At 37.8% G+C, this 20,896-nt stretch overlaps 1 protein-coding gene across 3 annotated transcripts in view; it reads left to right on the forward strand.

Moving 5' to 3' along the window:
* The window catches only part of LOC137281845 (ATP-binding cassette sub-family C member 4-like), a 140,710-nt gene that overhangs the window by 18,381 nt on the left and 101,433 nt on the right, over positions 1-20,896 (forward strand). For all 3 annotated transcript variants that reach the window (XM_067813489.1, XM_067813490.1, XM_067813488.1), the window contains exons 3-7: positions 7,794-7,914; positions 9,272-9,487; positions 11,911-12,000; positions 13,268-13,431; positions 13,844-13,969. In XM_067813489.1, coding sequence (XP_067669590.1) covers positions 7,794-7,914; positions 9,272-9,487; positions 11,911-12,000; positions 13,268-13,431; positions 13,844-13,969 — 717 coding nt within the window. The remainder of the gene's footprint in view (positions 1-7,793; positions 7,915-9,271; positions 9,488-11,910; positions 12,001-13,267; positions 13,432-13,843; positions 13,970-20,896) is intronic.

Consider the following 20,896-nt stretch of genomic DNA (forward strand, 5'->3'; position numbering starts at 1 on the left):
TATTTATGAACTATATTTGTTAGCCTTGACAGGATCTAATCCTGCAGATGGCCATTTGGAGATACCCAATGGCAGTGTTGGAATGAATGGTCCTTCATTGCTGTTCAGTGATATCACTTAGTCAAGTTAAAAGAACTATGGGTTCATATGCACTGACAGAAAGGGGTATAGATAATGCTGAGTTGTTGACACAGTTGACACATTGTTTGAAACAATGAAGTTATTCTCAGATACTACATATTGCTGCATTACATTCAAATTAATAATTCAAATTATTTCACAGTAGAATGACCAGTACAGTGCATAGGCAATCTGTGGCAAGTGTTCAGGAATAGCATGATGTCTAAAAGGTATTAAATGTGATTTACCACGCAGCAAGAGACAAGCAGACGTCAAAAAGTGTGCTTTGTCATTGGTTGAACTGGTATGTTCAGATAGTGGATGTTAAGATAAGGCCTGGCTTGGGTATTTCAGATTAATTGAAATAATTGAAGATTGGTTGCAGTGACCAAATGGCTAAGCAATTGATCACATTTTCTCATAATTGAACTCAAATGATTTTGGAACATCTGTTTTAGTGTTTGAAACACTTAATGAGGGAACATATCTTTGAAACTGTCGTGGCCAGAAAATTTGTTTATTTCTTAGAAAACTCACTTTGCCAACTGAAAAGACATGAATGAATATTTCTTGAAGACACCAGGAAGTTTATGTTCATGATATTTTGGTCCTGACTTTAAAGCAGTAAGTTGCATCATGTTTTTCATATGTTGAAATAACAACCTGGATAGGAAAATCTGAAAAATGATGCTAGCCAATTTTTGTCCATGATTGTTCATCGGCAATGAAGCAGTCATCAGTTGTGAGATTTCAACCAATTCCCAACACTGGTCTGTAGTGAAAATTACACTCGCATAACCTTGATTCGTGGATATAAGTGCACTGAAAATCATCCTATATATCCCCTGATTATGCTATTCATTGATTCAGCAAATTGAAAATGCCTAATGTTCTACTCTTATAAGAAACTTTTGTTTGCTTAAGCCATTTGCAATAGACCACTCCAGTCTGTCAATCAAAGCTGGCGCATGCGTTGATTTCGGCCAATCAGTAGCCGGGTGCACATTGTGGATTTGTCAGACTTATTTCCGGCTTCAAACGAAGCCTCCGAAGCAATGTTCGTCAAATTATGCCACTCACACTCACATTATCTGTTATACATTGCTGCGATTTGATCAAAACCTTCAACAGAACCATTTTGGTGAAGACAAAAAAATTGAGGTGGATCAAGCAATGCGATAGGCCTCACGATCAGTTAATTGTCGGCACCATCGTTCTCGAAGCCTACGTCTGCTCGAAGTTGAGAATTTGCATGAATTTCCACACTTTCGCACATGTGCAAACCCATTACCAATTAGAGGACAACAACTAACAGTTTAAGGCTTCGCAAGTATTATAAACATGGATGTTTTTTATAATTACAGCACTGTTTTTGCTTAACGGTTTAGTCAATACTGGGCATTGATTTGGTAGACCATAAAGCTGAAACGAGACAGGCGAGAAGGCTGTGACACAATGTAAACAAATCTGACAGCGATCTAATTTCGGTTAGGGATGACCAGAATTGCAAAACATGTTACATTAAAGTACAAAGTGATGGATATAGTTGCCTCCGATCTTACATATTCTTACATTTGTCACAAATTTTATGATGTTGTCAAGTTTCAAAAGCACAATCTGAATGGCTACTGTGCAGTACACTATCTGTTAATAGCGCAAAATATTTGAGGAGTAATATTTTTTAATCAAAGGGACAGTGTAAGCAGATGCCTATCACGCAATATCCAAAATATGAAAAGCATTTCAAATGAGTGTCTATAAAACCATGCCTTAAATATTTTGGAATTTCTATAAACAGATGTGGGTTGAGATGAAAACTATGTGAGAAGAATAGTGACTTTCTGGAATATTGGAGGGAATTAAATAAAATTGTATTTCTTAACTAAGAGAATATTATTTGTTTTTAATTTTTGTAACAATATAATTTTTTTTCATGCTGGAGAGGTACTTTGGTACAACTGTCATTTTTATTACTTCAATGGAAATGATAGTAAGAAATCTTTTAAGAATCTTGCATCCTTTAGTAGAAAGGTTGAAAGGTAATAAAATAAATAATATTATAATCAATTATAAATAATTATACCTAACTGACATATCAGATTCATGAAAGCCTGGTTTGAAAGCAGAACCAGGCATGCTTAGACAACACTATCGACATGTCATGGCAGAGCAATAACATGGCGCTAACTTAGTTTCTTGGCTCCTGCTTTACAATGTTTTTTTTTTTTTAACAAAATAATATATTCACTAGTGAGATTAGTGAGAAGACTGTTAATGACAGTGTATATCTTAGCACTGAGACCCTAAAAGTAATTATATATATATTAGCACAAAGGCCACTGATGGTGTAAGTGTGTAAGTGCTAAGACCCTGTCTGTAAAAGTGTATATCCTAATTGTAAGACCCTGTCTGTCACAGTGCATATCTTAGCACTAGGACCCTGTCAGTGATTGTGTATATCATAATTCTGTGACCTTGTCAGTCACAGTGTATATCTTAGTGCTGAGATCATAGTTGTGACAGTATATATCTTAGTGCTGAGACCATAGCAGTGACAGTGTGTATCTTAGTGCTGAGACCATAGCAGTGACAGTGTATATCTTAGTGCTGAGACCATAGCAGTGACAGTGTGTATCTTAGTGCTGAGACCATAGCAGTGACAGTGTATATCTTAGTGCTGAGATCATAGCAGTGACAGTGTATATCTTAGTGCTGAGACCATAGCAGTGACAGTGTATATCTTAGCGAGCAGTGACAGTGTGTATCTTAGCGCTGAGGCCATAGCAGTGTGAGTGTATATCTTAGTGCTTAGACCATAGCAGTGACAGTGTATATCTTAGTGCTGAGACCATAGCAGTGACAGTGTATATCTTAGTGTTTAGACCTTAGAACTTAGAACTTTTAGGCATGGTGCATTGACTTTAGGCATGTTTAATTGTTGGACACGAGAACTGTTGACCAAATGCAGCACATAGAACTCTGCTCAAAAACGCACCAACAGACAAACTTTACTTTTCACGTGCACAAGGGATGGCACACATCAGTTCTTGTATGTTTGGAGTTAGTTGGGACTTTTTTTTCAAGGAAGCAACAGGTAATTCCATTAGGGGAATTTGTAATAGAAACGTTGGGTAAAAAGCAACATAGTAGTTTACTACTTAAAATGAACTTCAAAGAATGTGTATACAGATAATAAGAGTAAACTGTGTAGTTCAATAGATTTAATAAAATGTGAATTTGATTTAGAGCTAATTGTGTTTGTGATATTTGGAGTATCTTCACTCCAATTGTGTTTTCCAAAAATAATTTGCAAGTCATTTGTGCTAGAATAATACTTCAGCAATAATTGTTATGTATATTACTAAAATGAAGTGAAGGTATATCTTTTTTACATGTTTTTACAGGTAATGTCTCCTAGTATTACAAGAATAAGACGTAACTGTGAAATTTAACCTTTATCGTTTTATAGGTGGGATATACAGATTAGCATCAATTTTGAAGGCTATGTATGGGAGTCGTCTGATTTTTAAATTTGATTTATAGTTGGCGATATTTGGTAGTAGATACGCGGTAAATTGATGATTCAGATTCCTATGATGGCATACACAGTAACAGATGTTTGTTTCTACATGAAAAATATTCACATCATTCTGAAAATTACAGTATCCGAATAGCAATGAATTAACAAGCATGACTGATGTTTGTTATTGCCTCAGCTTTTGAGTGGCATTTCTGAAGTTGTTTCTTCACTGCCATATGGAAATGTATTTTTTCCAAAATGAGATATTGCCGTTCAAACGAATGATTAAATAGCTCTAAACTGGGATAAAAGCACAAAACATGAATGAGACACATGGTACCAAACCGTCTATACCCAACAGAATCTAAATCTGACATTTTATGATAGACAACAGAAACAGTTGTTTGAGAAATCATCATGCGATGTTCTGTTTTCACACTTCACACCGAGGGCTGACATGCAGGTAGTATCGCATGTTTGCAGTCACACCTGGTTGTGCTGATCTGCACCTGAAGTGTGAGTTGGATCTGTTGCACTAACTGTTTGTCACACATTAGTGTGAAGCGTGAAAATAACACAATATTGCAAATGATTTCTAAACAACTGTGTCAGTGATCGATCATAAAGCATCAGATTTCAGATCATGTTGAGCATGGAGGTTTCAAGACTATATGTCCTATATATGTTTTTTGTCTCTATTTCGAGGTGTTTTATCATTCATTGTTCTCATGGACATGGTGGGCGAGATGGCTAAGGCGCCAGGCTAGTAGTCCAGCGAGGTTGATGTTTCGGGATCGAGCCCACCTGTGACCAGGTGTAAAAACCTTGGAGTCAACTTTGTGTGAAGACTCTTTCAGTGTTGTCACAACCCCTAGTGTACAGTACACAACCCTGTGCATGTAAAAGAACCCACGAATCCGTTGCTATATGACCAGATGGCTACACGAACACGTGCATAGTTGCGGGTACAGCAACATGCAGTAAACTTGGACAAAGTCCACCCAGCTGTCAATTGGGTACCTCATTTGGATGAGAGAGCCACAATAAACTCGGTGTGCCTAGTGGCAGCAAAAGTTGTATACTCCCCAGGGAGTTGAGATTGAAATACGATAGGCTGTTGAGATTGACATCCAGTGATCGAGGGAAAAATACAAGTGCCTTGAGCATTCACTAGTGTGTGGATATGTGCGCTATATACATATCCTATATCATATCATTATATCATTTGAACCCAAACTGACTGTAATTGAGATAAAGCCGTGAGAGATTGCGCAGACACATGGTGCAACACCAGCATAGATCATTGAGGGTAGTGATAAAGACAACACAGACCAAGCGTATCCAATTGAAGCAAAATATATACAAATAATATACAATGACCACAGTATTCATGTGATGTTTCAGTGTATGTAAACACACCTGTCACGTGTGATATGTCAGTATTTTTATATTTTGACCGTTAGAGTATTGTTTGTGTGAAAAAATTGTGTCCCCATAAGCAGGGACAGATATTTATTATTACTGTGATGTAGTGTTTTGTTATTTACATAAAGGTTCATGAGTTCATTATGAACTAGCTTTTTGTGTATTTGTAATACTGTATGTAATACTGTTTGTAATATTGGGAAATTGAGTCAGTAGTATTACGCTGCTTTTAGCAATATTCCAGCAATATCATCACAGGTGACACCAGAAAAGGGCATCACACATTGTTCCGCTATGGGAATCAAACCTGGGTCTTCACGTGGTACGCGAACGCTTTAACCACTAGGCTACCCCACCGCCCCAGGTAAATTGAACCATTCTGGACCAAAGGCGTGTTTAAAGTGATCGTAGCACTCAAGTCATCTTAACTTACTTGCGGTAACTTAGACTTACGACAACCATAACTCTGATTCTTTGTCAAATGGTGCCCTAAACTGGTTATAATTAGCAAAAGAAGAGACCACCGTCTACTTGACAAGCCAATGCTTTAACCACTAGGCTACCCCACCGCCCCAGGTAAATTGAACCATTCTGGACCAAAGGCGTGTTTAAAGCGATCGTAGCACTCAAGTCATCTTAACTTACTTGCGGTAACTTAGACTTACGACAACCATAACTCTTTGATTCTTTGTCAAATGGTGCCCTAAACTGGTTATAATTAGCAAAAGAAGAGACCACCGTCTACTTGACAAGCCAATGCTTTAACCACTAGGCTACCCCACCGCCCCAGGTAAATTGAACCATTCTGGACCAAAGGCGTGTTTAAAGTGATCGTAGCACTCAAGTCATCTTAACTTACTTGCGGTAACTTAGACTTACGACAACCATAACTCTTTGATTCTTTGTCAAATGGTGCCCTAAACTGGTTATAATTAGCAAAAGAAGAGACCACCGTCTACTTGACAAGCCAATGCTTTAACCACTAGGCTACCCCACCGCCCCAGGTAAATTGAACCATTCTGGACCAAAGGCGTGTTTAAAGTGATCGTAGCACTCAAGTCATCTTAACTTACTTGCGGTAACTTAGACTTACGACAACCATAACTCTTTGATTCTTTGTCAAATGGTGCCCTAAACTGGTTATAATTAGCAAAAGAAGAGACCACCGTCTACTTGACAAGCCAATGCTTTAACCACTAGGCTACCCCACCGCCCCAGGTAAATTGAACCATTCTGGACCAAAGGCGTGTTTAAAGTGATCGTAGCACTCAAGTCATCTTAACTTACTTGCGGTAACTTAGACTTACGACAACCATAACTCTTTGATTCTTTGTCAAATGGTGCCCTAAACTGGTTATAATTAGCAAAAGAAGAGACCACCGTCTACTTGACAAGCCAATGCTTTAACCACTAGGCTACCCCACCGCCCCAGGTAAATTGAACCATTCTGGACCAAAGGCGTGTTTAAAGTGATCGTAGCACTCAAGTCATCTTAACTTACTTGCGGTAACTTAGACTTACGACAACCATAACTCTTTGATTCTTTGTCAAATGGTGCCCTAAACTGGTTATAATTAGCAAAAGAAGAGACCACCGTCTACTTGACAAGCCAATGCTTTAACCACTAGGCTACCCCACCGCCCCAGGTAAATTGAACCATTCTGGACCAAAGGCGTGTTTAAAGTGATCGTAGCACTCAAGTCATCTTAACTTACTTGCGGTAACTTAGACTTACGACAACCATAACTCTTTGATTCTTTGTCAAATGGTGCCCTAAACTGGTTATAATTAGCAAAAGAAGAGACCACCGTCTACTTGACAAGCCAATGCTTTAACCACTAGGCTACTCCAACAAACCGTAAGCAAGATGACAAAATCATCAAAATCACACAGCCTAATCTCCAGATCTCACGACTATCTGGTTACTGGGGAACACATGTGATACTTACATTAAGCACATTGTTTGGCATAACCATCTATAACCAACTGGTTGTTAATTCTTTTAACTAACTTAGAAATTATCAACATTTTCACCTCCATAATGGTGCCACATGTCTTTTTGACCCTTGAGAATCAACATGATAAAATCAGAATTAGGGCACCATATAATTATTCAACATCAGGTGTATGTGCTCCTTATTGTCTCGATACTGAAAACCTTACGGGTACATTTAGAGTGGCATTTAATGATGTACCAGTATTTGTGTCTTTCTTTTTATGTATGCACCACAACATTGCTACTCTTGTGTAAATTGGTTAATAAACATTAAAACAATACTTTTTCAGATGAATTCGTCTGTATATGATTCTAAGACTGTTTACTATTGATGTAGTCTGCATGTTTTCTAAATTTTTTCCTATAGTATCTTGGATGTTTTATATATCCGTAATATGACCATATGGCCTGGATCTGGAGCCCTGGAAAATATTAATCTACTTGTCAGATTTTTTAGTTGCACATGCAGTAAGTGAGTGAGTGACCTATTCAGCAATATTTCAGCAATATCATGACAGGGAACACCAGAAATGAGCTTCGCACATCGTACCCATGTGTGGAATCGAACCCGGGTCTTCAGAGTGACAAGCAACGGGTTTAAGCACAAGCCTTCCCCACCTCCACACACATGCTGATCTTTGTGCTGATGTGTTTGGATGCAGGATTCAAACCCATACTCACAGGTGGACTGCGACATGTTTATTGACCCAATTCCATCATTGTTGTTTTCAGGGAATGGAAGAAAGAGATGAAGAAATTAAAAGACACAGGAAAGAAGCCGAGTCTGATGCGTGCCCTAGCCAGATGTTTCGGTGTACAATACATGCTCCTAGGAATCATTGTCTTCATTGAGGTGCGTACGCTGTAGTATCTGTGAGTGAGTGAGTGAATTTAGATTTACGCCACACTTAGCAGTATTCCAGCTATATGGCGGTGGTCTGTAAATAATCAAGTCTGGAGCAGACAATCCAGTGATTAACAACATGAGCATTGAGCTGCGGAACTAAGAACCGATGGCATGTGTCAACCAAATCAGCGAGCGTGACCTCCCAATCCCGTTAGTCGCGTCTAGCAGAGTCGCCTTTTATGGCAAGTATGGGTTGCTGATTGCCTATTCTGCCCCGGGACCTTCACAGGTCTGTAGTATCTTTGGATAACCACACCTGTAACCAGTATGAGAAATAGTTGCCAAATTTGGCAAGGTATTCCTAAAAGTCACTAGCCCACAACAATATTCACTAGTCTGAAATTTGAATGTAGAAGCAAAGAAAACGATTATAAGAACAGATGAGAATTAGATGCTTGACTGACATTTTAGAAGATACTATTTGATAAGACATTCTCTTAGCTGTTTCAATACTTTAATGGGATCTGGGTAGTCCAGTGATTGATATCATTGGCAACAATTGTCTCAGTTAGGATGTGATAATATGCATTCTGGTCAACCAGCCTGAATCCCCGATTCCACTAGTTGTATCCAAGAACAAGCATAGCTTGCTGAAAACCCTTCAGTTCTAAGCATCCTTGTGCAGGATATGTCTTGCAGGATACAAGTTGAAGCACCCCCTTATTACCTAAAGGTTGCTGGTCCAGACTTACAGACCACCGCCAAATACCTCTCACTCACTCACTCATTCACTCACTCACTCACTCACTCACTCACTCACTCACTCACTCACTCACTCACTCACTCACTCACTCACTCACTCACTCACTGTATTGTAGAATGAAAACATTACCTTGTCAATGAAAAATGTCAGCACTTAATCTGATTGTATATTGACCAGTAACAATAGGGCAATAGTTTAGTTTAACACTGCACTCAGCAATATTCCAATTATATGATGGTAGACTGTACATCATAGTTGAGTTTGGACCAGACAATCCAGTGATCAACAGCATGAGCATTGTTCTACACAACTGTGATTTAGTGACAGGTGCCAATGTAGTCATAGAGCATGAACACCTTAGATCGTTAGTCACCTCTAAAGGCCACTTCTAACCTGGGATCTTCACAGGTATTTACATTTTATGTTTTGACTAATATGTTTTACTGGTTTGCCAGGTATGAGCATGTTTCATTAAGAAGTGATGCAAGTCTTCAATGTTTTCCTCTGTGTTGAAATACTGCAGTCTGGGTGTCATGCAGACATAGCTGTAAAAGATGTATCTTGACTCCAAATGCTAAATGTTTACCTTTATGTCATCAGGAGGGAACGAAGGTGGTGCAGCCGTTACTGCTAGGGGGACTGATTCGCTACTTCACCCCTGATTCCACCATCACCAAGCAAGAGGCCTTCCTGTACGCCATGGCGGTCAGCATCTGTGCCATCGTCCTTGCTGTAGCTCACCACCCTTACTTTTTTAGTGTCACACGGATAGGCATGCAGATGAGGGTGGCGTGTTGTTCCCTAATGTATAAGAAAGTAAGTTTCTGTGAGTCTTTGTAAACCAATAACTGTATCTGAAAACAGTAAATGTATCATTCGCAAAAATTAAAATAAGGGGCTCTATATGTTCCAGGAAAAGCTGTGTTCCTCAAATGTTTTACAAAAAATCTATGAATGCTACGTAGTATCTGCCTTTCCATTTAGTTAAATATTTTGAATATGAGCATTTAACAAAAAAAACCATGAATACAATAATCTGAGTTGAATTGCTGTGATGTTCTCTGCAAAACTACTCTCAATACTTCGGACAGTCATGATGTTCAAAATCAGACAGTTTAACCTGTAGTTGCTGGGGTAAGACATTTGGGTCAGATTTGCAGAGGAAGAATTTTACAGATTTTGAAATACCCAATGCCAGTTAGAAAGTGGTCATGTAACACATGTTATGTTTGGGATTATACTTTCATAGTAGAGTCCAGATTCGAGTAGTTTTGTTTGGTAGAGGCTCATCCAGGATTCGGACCAACACCCTCATAGAGTCAAGCACCTAGCTGACAGCACACTAAGTCAGCCATCTAACCCACTCAGCCACAGCGTCTTTCACAAGCGGCAGCTGAGAGGGTTAGACAGCAGATTTACCGATTTTGCCGAGAAAAGATTCAACCAACTTGATTCAGAAATTTTGAGCAAATCTTAATGTGAGAGGGTGGTTGTAAACATGCCTGCATGTTATAGGGTACTATAGCAATGCTGATAACTCTCAGTTAAAGTGAGATAGGAAAGTCTGGTTGTTTATCAGGATCATTTGTAATTATATATCTTTGAGGGTTGACTCAATCTCTGAATGTCCTCAGAATGTGTATTTTCTTTCTTTGGACTAAACAAATTTTGCCTTCTTTTCGGCTACAAATTTTGTCTCAAGCCTGATGGATGTCATCTATGAATCTTGCTTTTTTTATTCATTCCAACCTTTGACTGTCCAATCAAATGCGAAGTAGCCTAGCGGATTTAACCAGTTAGACAGTGGCTACTATTTAGGATTTGGCGGTATTTACAAAATGTAATTTTGCTTCCCTGGACACTGACACTGACACTAACCTCTCAACAAATGAAAGTATGCATAAAACACAGGTACTTGACCTGATATATGCTTATGGGTTTCTGATGGTCACTATTTGCTAATAATTCCACAAGATGACATCCTAGGATATTGACAAAAATGCTATTTTCAGTGACTGTTTATGCACTCTTGTGAATGTTATGTGCGAATGTTAACTTTTGTGATTTGGTAAGGTGTGTGATTGTGATTGGTCAGTTCAAAAGGTTAGCTGACATGACCTCCTACTAAGGCTTGTTAGACTCAGGAGAGGAGTGTAACAAATAGTACTGAGACTAAGTTTACTTAGATAAGCATGACAGTTGGGAAGATGTATTTTGAAAAGATGTCGACATGGAACCTTAAATGTGTATACACTGAAACAAAAGATCCTCAGATACATGTCTCATTCAACCAGAATCTTCAATGAGTTCAATGAGTTCATTCCCAGAGGATTTATATACAAAATTTCTTGTGATTGTGGAAGCAGCTACATTGGAGAAACTTGCCGACCTTTCAACATTAGACTAAAAGAACACAAAACTTCAGTTGAAAAATCTGACCTTAAATTTTCACTCTCAGAACACATTGTTAAAAATAAAAAATCACTCTATCAAATGGCAACACTCTCAAATCTTGGCATCCAACGTCAATAATTGGCGGAAAAGAAAACTTCTTGAGTCAATCTTCATTAGAAGATTAGTAACAGAGATCAACAGAGATCTAGGGGTTTACCTCCCTAGTGCCTGGTGCATTACCAAACAATGGTAGTAAAAAGACAAGGGCACCCATGGATGAACAATAATTTCTATGTACTTTTAATAGTATTACTTTACATGCTATACATACAATACATTTATCAAAAATCTCCGTACATGTCCAAACTTACAATTTGGTCTAATAAAGATCTGTCATTTCTAATTTATATGTCCAATAATTTAATATCTAATTTATATATCCAAATAAGATGTATTCATTCTATGAGTCATGTTAGTTGTAACCATTCACTACTAATTCTGTTGTGTTGTCATAGCATTCCTGTTAGCTACTGGTATCATGTTGTCATAGCATTGTGACATCATAAGCATTGTGAGGTCATGGGCAGAGTTAACAGTTAAGCCTTACTGTTCAGTTCAGCTCAACCTGATGAGGGGGCTAGAATAAGCCCCGAAACATTGCGAAAATAAACTCAAGAAGATGCTATCCATAAAATTTGTCCTGTATTACTACGCCAACCTCTAAATGCCTTTGAAGAATCACAACATTCATGCAGTCACTTTAATATCTGCACAAACACAGCAGGTGCTTTGTCATCCATACATGAATTTCTGTATAATTCTGATGTGTATAATCTCTTTTCCAGTCCCTCCGACTGAGCAACAAAGCGTTAGGTGAGACCACGGTGGGGCAGATAGTCAATCTCATGTCCAATGATGTCAACCGGTTTGATCAGGTCAGTTGTTTCTACATGTGTGCTCCATATTGCAGACGTAGGGCAGTGGGCCATGGGACAGCATGATAATAAGTTTGTTGTGTAACACCTCACTCAGATATATAAATCCAGTGATCAATATCAAGAGGTCTATGTAACTGGGATACGATGACTTGTGTTGACCAAGTCATCAAGCCTTGACTGTTATGACAAGCATGGGTTGATGAAGATGATACCCAGTCTGGACCTTCACAGAATCTTCATGTATAATGGAATATTATTGAGTGCAGTGTTAAACAATGAAACAAATAAACAGAAAGTTCACCACAAACCAACAAAAAGCTCTCCTCAAACAAACCAACAGAAAACTCACCACAAAAACGTCATCAGAAAACTCACCACAAACAAACAGAAAACTCACCACAAACAAACAAGGCAACAGTAAGCTAACCACAAACCAACATAAAGCTCACCACAAACAAACCAACATAAAGCTCTCCACAGAGCAACAGAAAGCTCACCACAAACAAACAAACAAACAGAAGGCTCACCATAAACAAACAAACAGAAAGCTCTCCACTGACCAACAGAAAACTTACCACAAACAAAACAGAAAGCTCTCAACAAACAAACTAACAGTATGTTAACCACAAATCAGCATAACACCAGAAAGCTCAACACAAACACAAACCAACAGAAAGCTCACCACCAACAAACAAACTAGCAGAAAGCTCACCACGGACAAACAGAAAACTCACCACAAGCAAAGAAGTCAGCAGTAAGCTAACCACAAACAGAAAGCTCCCCACAGACCAACAGAAAGCTCACCACAAACAAATTAACAGAAAATTCTCATTAAACAAACCAACAAAAGCTAACCACAAGCAAACAGACATAAAGCTCACTACAAGCAAACAAACCAACAGAAAGCTAACCACAAACAGACCAACTTAAAGCTCACTACCAACAAACAAACCAACAGAAAGCTACCCACAAGCAAACGAACATAGAGCTCACCACAAACAAACCAACAGAAAGCTAACCAGACTTGACCTGATGTGTCCTCACATCTATGGCCAGAGGAAGTCTTGTACTAGTGTAAAATATCTGATGTTTGTTAGACCATGACTGACAAAATTCAGCCTGACTACTCTTGTTACAAAATAAAAATACATCTGGGCACATTCATTCAGACTTGTTTTTTTCACTCATGTTTACAACTTGTGAGGTCTATCCTGCTGTGGAGTTGATCCTGTTACCTTCCTGACATCTTGACATCTTGTTGCAGGCTGTGATATTTCTTCACTTTTTGTGGATTGGTCCGGTGCAAGCAATAGCCGTCCTGGTGATACTGTGGTATGAGTTGGGGCCTGCAGTACTGGCAGGCTTTGCTGTCCTCATCCTGCTTATACCTCTACAGGGATGGATGGGCAAACTTTTTTCTGTACTCAGGTGAGTAGTCATGGCAAACTTGTCTCTGTACTCAGGTGAGTAGTCATGGCAAACTTGTCTCTGTACTCAGATGAGACGTCCGGGGAATCTTTTCTCTGAACTTGTGTAAATAGACTGAGAAACGCTTTTCTGTACTCAGTGGACTGGTGAAACTTTCTCTGTACTTGCAAAATTGTATTCATTATGTAGCTAGCAAAAAGAAGCGTATTTCATAAGGAGAAAAACAATAACACTTAGGTGTTTCATATTTTCAACCTTTGACGTCTATTCATTACCCATCAAGTATCTGACGTCTATTCATTGCTTTGAATGTTATTGTGTTGTTGTTTTCAATTCTTGACCCATAACTTTCAACACATGTATGAAAAGGGATAAACCATATTACATGTTAAATGGCTTCTATTCCATGCAGACAAAAGACAGCTAAACACACAGATGAACGAGTGCGTGTGATGAACGAGATCATCTCAGGGATGCGGGTCATTAAGATGTATTGTTGGGAAAAACCATTTGGAGATATGGTTGAGAAAATCCGAAGGTAGGTAGATTCTCATCTCCTCAGTACAACATGTAATTCCATTTCTAAAGATATCCACCCCTATATTCTAATTTTCAACATTACAAATTTAATTTGATCAAACACTAACATTTGTTATTAATTATATCTGCATATAAAGTCTGTTCTATGTTATTCTTCTAATAATTGACATTGATTTTACATTTTGGCTGTAAATTACATCCTGTGATATGTTCTTGATTCTCATGCATTTGAAGGACTGCATACCATAAATTTTGTTTATAAAAGTTGACATGTTTCAATATGCATGTATAAGTATGTTCAATGCTTGCATATAAAAACAGAAGTTTTCATGTTTGTCTAGCGTCATATTTGTATAGGCTTTTATCTTTAAAAGGTTCTTTGAATGATTTTTGAATGTTATTGATGTTTTTACTTCACATGAAATGTGTTGCTATGCATTATAGTGATTTGAATATATTCATTTTAAATGCTTTTACTTCAGTTTTAATGCATTTCAGTACATTTCTTGTATCAATATAGAAGATTTATTGGATTTATTACAATATAATAATTGCACACAAAGTCACAAATCATGCATAAGTTGGACATTTGAAGTTTTTAAATTTCCAATCATTGCAGGTATGCACATTTCATGAAAATAGACAGACAGATAAAAAATATCCAACTATTTCACCGAAAATAGGACTCCTTGAATAACAACACAGGATAACTGTTTTCTTAAAGATATATTAGTCCTAATAAAAAATTATGAAAACTGGTTAAAGTACCAGTATTGTCTAATACTAAAAGCTCAACCCAATAACATTTTTTTCTTTGGTATTGTTTAAGAGAATGTACAACAATGCCTATCAATACTTGTGTTAAGGTCATAACTAGTGTATGTTAAGCTTTTAAATCATACTGACCAGTGTCTTTTAATAATGTGCATGACTGCAATGAAGGATATTTTCTTTCGGGTTTTTCCAGTATTGCTTGTACTAGTTTTCCTTTTTTATTTCTTCTGTCACTTTTTTCACTTTGCACATATCACTGCTTATGCTTTTTGCTTGCATGTGTTGCTTTTGCTGTAGATACTGTTCCCCTAAAAGCTTATCCCATGTGGTATTGTTTCTTTGTTGTACTGTCCCCCTTACAGCTGATTCCCAATGGCATAGTTAAGTTGTTGTAACAGTGGTGTTTACCAGTTAACCTGTCCGTATGTATAAGACAGTTATTAACCTGTATTCAGACCCAAAGATAGCAAAGTGTTCTATATTAAACAATGCCTTACCTATTAATATAGTATTATATGTTCGGATGGGAGATTATTCTTTCTATAGCTTAAAATGTAAATGAATTCAAAATTGTATTTGATTATTTGAAAGTCATATGATATAGTATTTTCATTTGGCTATGTAATCCTAAAAACTAATATAGTATATATAGCCTAGATGATGTCAATTATTTTGTAAAATTATGCTTAGTTGTTTGGAATACTGTACATCACAAGAAGATTTCCTTGTTCAGTTGTGTTCTTCAGGGACTGTGTTTGCCTTTTTGTTGATAGGGAGTGTAGGGAAACAGGTACAGAGCTAATCTTGCATTATATAGACTTGGGAGCCATGCAGTGAAAATAATAGGAATTAGATGGCCAGAATGGCAGGTGTATGTGGCTAGTACTATTTAGAGAACATTCTCACACAACCAAACATTTGATCTAGGTGATTGAAAGTCTTTCTTCAAATATTGTTGGAACCATATTGGCATCATCAACCTCTTGTTATGCCTTTTAGTTGCTGGGATGTTGGGGTAGCCTAGTCGTTGAAGTGTTTGCTTGTCAAGCCGAAGGCCTGGGTTCAATTCCTTACACAAGTAGAATGTGTGAAGACCAGTTCTGGTGTACCCAGCTAAGGCATTCCTGATATATTGCTAAAAGCAGCATAAATCCATAACCACTCACTCAGCTATGAACTGACATGGCAGAAAATGTTTTTGCTTACTAATAGCGCTCTTTTGAATAACTTGTATCACATATCCGTTGTTATTCTCAGCAACGGTTTGGCGGGGAGTATTAAAATGGACTCTTTACAAGCATCAGTGCACATTTATCTTTTCCGGAGTACATCTTTAAAACCATTTGATATTTCTTCACCAAACTTGGCACATAGGCAGATCTAGTGGTGTACTGGTGCCTTTTGGTAGTTTTGGTATTCTGAAGTAAATATTTTTGGCATTTCCATGGAGCAAGTTTGACTTTGACCTAAAATAGTGGTAGTGCTCTTTTCTGGAGCAGAACTTTCAAATCCTTCACTGTTTCTTCACCAAATTTTGTACATATGCATATCTATAAGTGAACTGATCCCTTTTGGGACTTTTAGAATTCTGATAAAAATATTGTTTGTGTTTCCATGGCAACAAGGTATGCTTCAAGTGAAGTTTGTGGTATTGCTCCTTTCTTGAGCAGAACTTAAAAACATTTCAATACTCTGCTTCCACCATGCTATATACACGTCAAAACATTTGACATAATCATGGCTTGCAGACATATTCATGAAGAGTATTTTGCCATTGCGGGGGATATTGATGACCTAGTCTTCTTGTTGAGCATCTTCTTGCAGACGTGAAGCTGTTTAGGAAGGTATTACCATGTATTCTGCATTCCACAGAACTGGCCACTCTGTATGGTACAATAACAATGCCATTTTGGGTCAGTCTGTAACCACCTGGAGTTTGGTTCCTCAAGACTAGATATTTCCACGTATTCTATGTTCCACAGAACTGGTTTCTATGTATGGTACTGTTAGTGCACCAAATCTATTGTTAGATAGGTTTGTAACCACCTGGAGTTTGGTTCCTCAAGGCTAGAAATTCCCATGTATTTTGTGTGCCACAGAAGTGGCTTCTCTGTATGGTACAGTTAATGCACCAAGTCTCTTGTTGGGTCAGTCTGTAACCACCTGGAGTTTGGTTCCTCAAGACTAGATATTCCCATGTATTCTGTGTTCCACAGAAGTGGCCATGCTGTATGGTACTGTTAATGCACCAAGTCTATTGTTGGGTCAGTCTGTAACCACCTGGGGTTTGGTTCCTCATGACTAGATATTCCCATGTATTCTGTGTGCAACAGAACTGGCTTCTCTGTATGGTACAGTTAATGCACCAAGTTTCTTGTTGGGTCAGTCTGTAACCACCTGGAGTTTGGTTCCTCAAGACTAGATATTCCCATGTATTCTGTGTTCCACAGAAGTTGCCATGCTGTATGGTACTGTTAATGCACCAAGTCTATTGTTGGGTCAGTCTGTAACCACCTGGAGTTTGGTTCCTCATGACTAGATATTCCCATGTATTCTGTGTGCAACAGAACTGGCTTCTCTGTATGGTACAGTCAATGCACCAAGTCTCTTGTTGGGTCAGTGTGTAACCACCTGGAGTTTGGTTCCTTCTAACTTCTGTCAATATCAGAAATAATATCAGTATCTTTTTTACCTTCTCACGTGACATCGTATTGACTGTAGAGAGTGATCTCCCCTTGATAAACACTCCCAACCTAACTACCCTTCATTACACTGTCAGTTGAACAGCGAGGTGTATATCACTTAGAAAAAGTGTTAGAATGACATATAGGGGTGTAGACCCTACCCTTGTACCATATAAAAGGAAAGGGATGTAGCAATGAAACCAATCCCTCTTTAATCAAATTTAGATTTTACCACGTAAAATACTTTTAAGGCCCCACCAAGGCCTAGGGATCAAAATCTAGAGGATTTACCAACAGATTGAACAATTAATGCACACAAGTTTGTATCAGAACAGAACAGCTCTGCTCATCTCATCAGGGGTTCCAGGAAGCACTGTGAAATTACACCTACCCTGCAGGAGCTACACTGGCTTCCTGTACAGCAACGAGTCACATGTAGGCTGCTGTCTCTTACATGAATGATCCCACTGTTCCTGATTACCTAATTTCATACAAAACTTCAAATGGAATTCTTTGATCCAGCAGTGCTTTGAATGATCTTGCCAACCCCAGAACCACTGCTATAACAGAGGAAAGGTGTTTTACAGTTGCATTGTGGAATACACTTTGAGGAAAAGCACAAAATCATGGGATTCATTCAAAAAAAAAGTTAAGACACACCTTTTCTGACAATATTTTAGCTTGTGAATCCTTGACCCTCCATCTTTTTATTTCTATCATTGTGTAATTTTTCTGTAATGTGCTGCTGAGCAGGAAATGACCTCTATACTAGGTGCTATACAAATAAATTGTCATTCATTCATTCATTCATTCATTCATTCATTCATTCATTCATTCATTCATTCATTCATTCAATTGGATCATGTCAAAGGTTACAGGCCATGACTTCCACAAAAGAACCATGGATCACCCAAGACAGCGAAAACTCTTTTCAAATCGTTTATATATTCCAGCCACGTTGACAGCATCTATGTAGGGCTAGGTTCAATTGGCAACAGCACTGAAAACTTATTTCAACATCTGCATATCATTTCCTCAACAGAAAGCAAGCATTGTCTCCAAAATTATCGCAATAATGCTCACGTGAGGAGGGTTTGGCATCATTGTTACATCCCTTTCTTTTTATGTAGTACTAGGGTAGGGTCTGTACACCTATATGTCTTTCTAACACTGTTTCTAAGCGATACATGCCACTGTTTATACAGCTACATTTGGGTGAATTTCTCAGTATCTGGAACCTGTTAAGATCGGGATAAGAATTTGCCTTCAGTAACCCATGCTTGTTGTAAGAGATGAAAGGAATGTGTTTGTCAGGCTCACCGACTTGACTGACATCATGTCATTGTATCCCAGTGGCATAGATTGATGCTCATGCTGTCGATAACTTGACTGTGTGGCCCAGATGGAGTTATTTACAGTCCACCACCATGTAACAGGATTCTTGATCACTGCAATAAACAATGAGTTTGCATTGACTTAAACACAGGTACATTGCAAATTTGTGACACACAATAGAAATACTGTGCGAGATGGTTGTTTTAAAGGGACGTTTTCTCTTACTGGTCAGAGATAATGATCATAAGTTAAAGATGTGTCATGCAAGTTATCCCTTGACAGCCAGCATCAAAGATGTGGGTTTCATGTGATGCTATTGAACCTAGTGGTTAAAATGTTCTTTTGTCAAGCCAAGACTCGGGTTCGATTCCCCACTTGGGTACGTAGTGTGAAACCCATTTCTGGTGTTCCTCATTGCTGCTATTATTAAAGTGGAGTAATGAAGGTGTAGTTGGTGAATACCTAGGGTGGGCGTTGGGGCGAGGTGTGTTAGAAAATATTGTTCAACAGTTGACTGCATATTTGTTCTTCAATCTGTTATTAAAAATTATTGAACTCAAAGAAAAGTCAGATTCTACTGTGCTTTTGAGGTTTTCAAGAAAGTGTTTGACATGGTTAACTGTAAAAATATTAGTTTATCTTTTAAGAAATGGTATCTACTATCTTGATTGTTCAACTGGTGTTATATAAGGATGTCCCCTGATCTTCTCCATTTTTATGAAATTATGGACCATGCCATTCAATAATTAGGGGTGGCCAGCATGGCCCAAGTAATTAGTGTGCTATTTTTATTTGTATTCTGGGAGATGTGCTATATGGGAGTGAACTGTTTCCAAAAAAATGAAATCTCATAAAGTAAGAGTAGATGTTTATATCTTTTGTTTAAGAATTTGACAAAATACAAAACAAAACAAAGAAGCAAAAAAGTTGCATTTCTTTTGCTGTTCAGTATATTACTGAGATGTCTGACCCAGAAAAGAATTTGTTGAGAAAAACACAACATTAATAAATTGTTGGCTGTAAGTCCTGGAAACATACAGCACTCTTTGTCCATATACTCAGAGCAGTGTAAAACTATTTCTGGAAGTGTTTTATCTCAATCAAAGCCAACTAGATTGACTGAAGAAGTTGGACATAGTACAACTTGACGGAAATGCTACCCTGGGCGGAACAGAATAAGATTTGATAATTGGAGGATTCAAATGGTGCCATTCTTTGAAGTATTGGACGCACAGTACATTCATTCTCATTTTGTTCATTCATGTTCCTGTTCAGTAACACCATTTTTGACTGTTTCACACAAAATAATCTGATTGATTTCAGCACATTTTTGCTGTCTTAAATTTTAGTTATGAGTGTTTTGTTTTAGAATGGTTCTTTTTGAGTTTTGACCTTTAGTCTCTAACAACCTCTGGTTCAACTTGATCTTGATCTAACACATTGCAGGTTTTTTGTGAATGCACTTCTTTGAGTTTCTTAGTAGAAATTAAGAAGTACACTGTTGACAAACTTAGTGGACAAAAAGCATTGGTTATTTCATGACTGCAGCATTTCAGTACAGATGGTTGTATTCAAGAATCATCATTCCTGCTTGACAGTGGTACAAGAATATGTATTTAAAGGTTGCACCCTTGAAATGAAAGAAGTAATCCCAAAAGTTTGTCAATAGTACTGATAGATCATGCTGAAAGCAATCTGAATAACACACACTTTCACATCATATTGGCATTCTGTACAAAGTGCTTAAGGACTGTAATTATTTTTAAGAGTAACGTTATATTATATTATAATTGTATACATCTCAAAAGAAGTAGAGGACCGTCAAGGTGTTGTAGTCCATCTGTCATGCCTACAGCAGTGTGAAAGAGTCTGGTGGATGTTAGCTTCTTCTGTTTGTTAGCAAATGTTTGCTCATCTTTTAACCAAAGGAAGTTCAAAAACTGGCTTCTTGCCTTGTGATCATATTACAAGAAAAGAGTATTTTGATAATAAAAGAATTATTGGCTGGCAAGAATGTTTTTTGCATAAAAAAAACGGAAAATATATGTACCATTTACTGGGGTTACAAGTGTTTCCTGATTGGCTTAAAAGATTTTAGTCCTTTTTGAGACCTTGTGAGCAGCCATAGTAGC

Source organism: Haliotis asinina, chromosome 4, assembly GCF_037392515.1.
Source record: "Haliotis asinina isolate JCU_RB_2024 chromosome 4, JCU_Hal_asi_v2, whole genome shotgun sequence".
Taxonomy (NCBI): Eukaryota; Metazoa; Mollusca; class Gastropoda; order Lepetellida; family Haliotidae; genus Haliotis; species Haliotis asinina.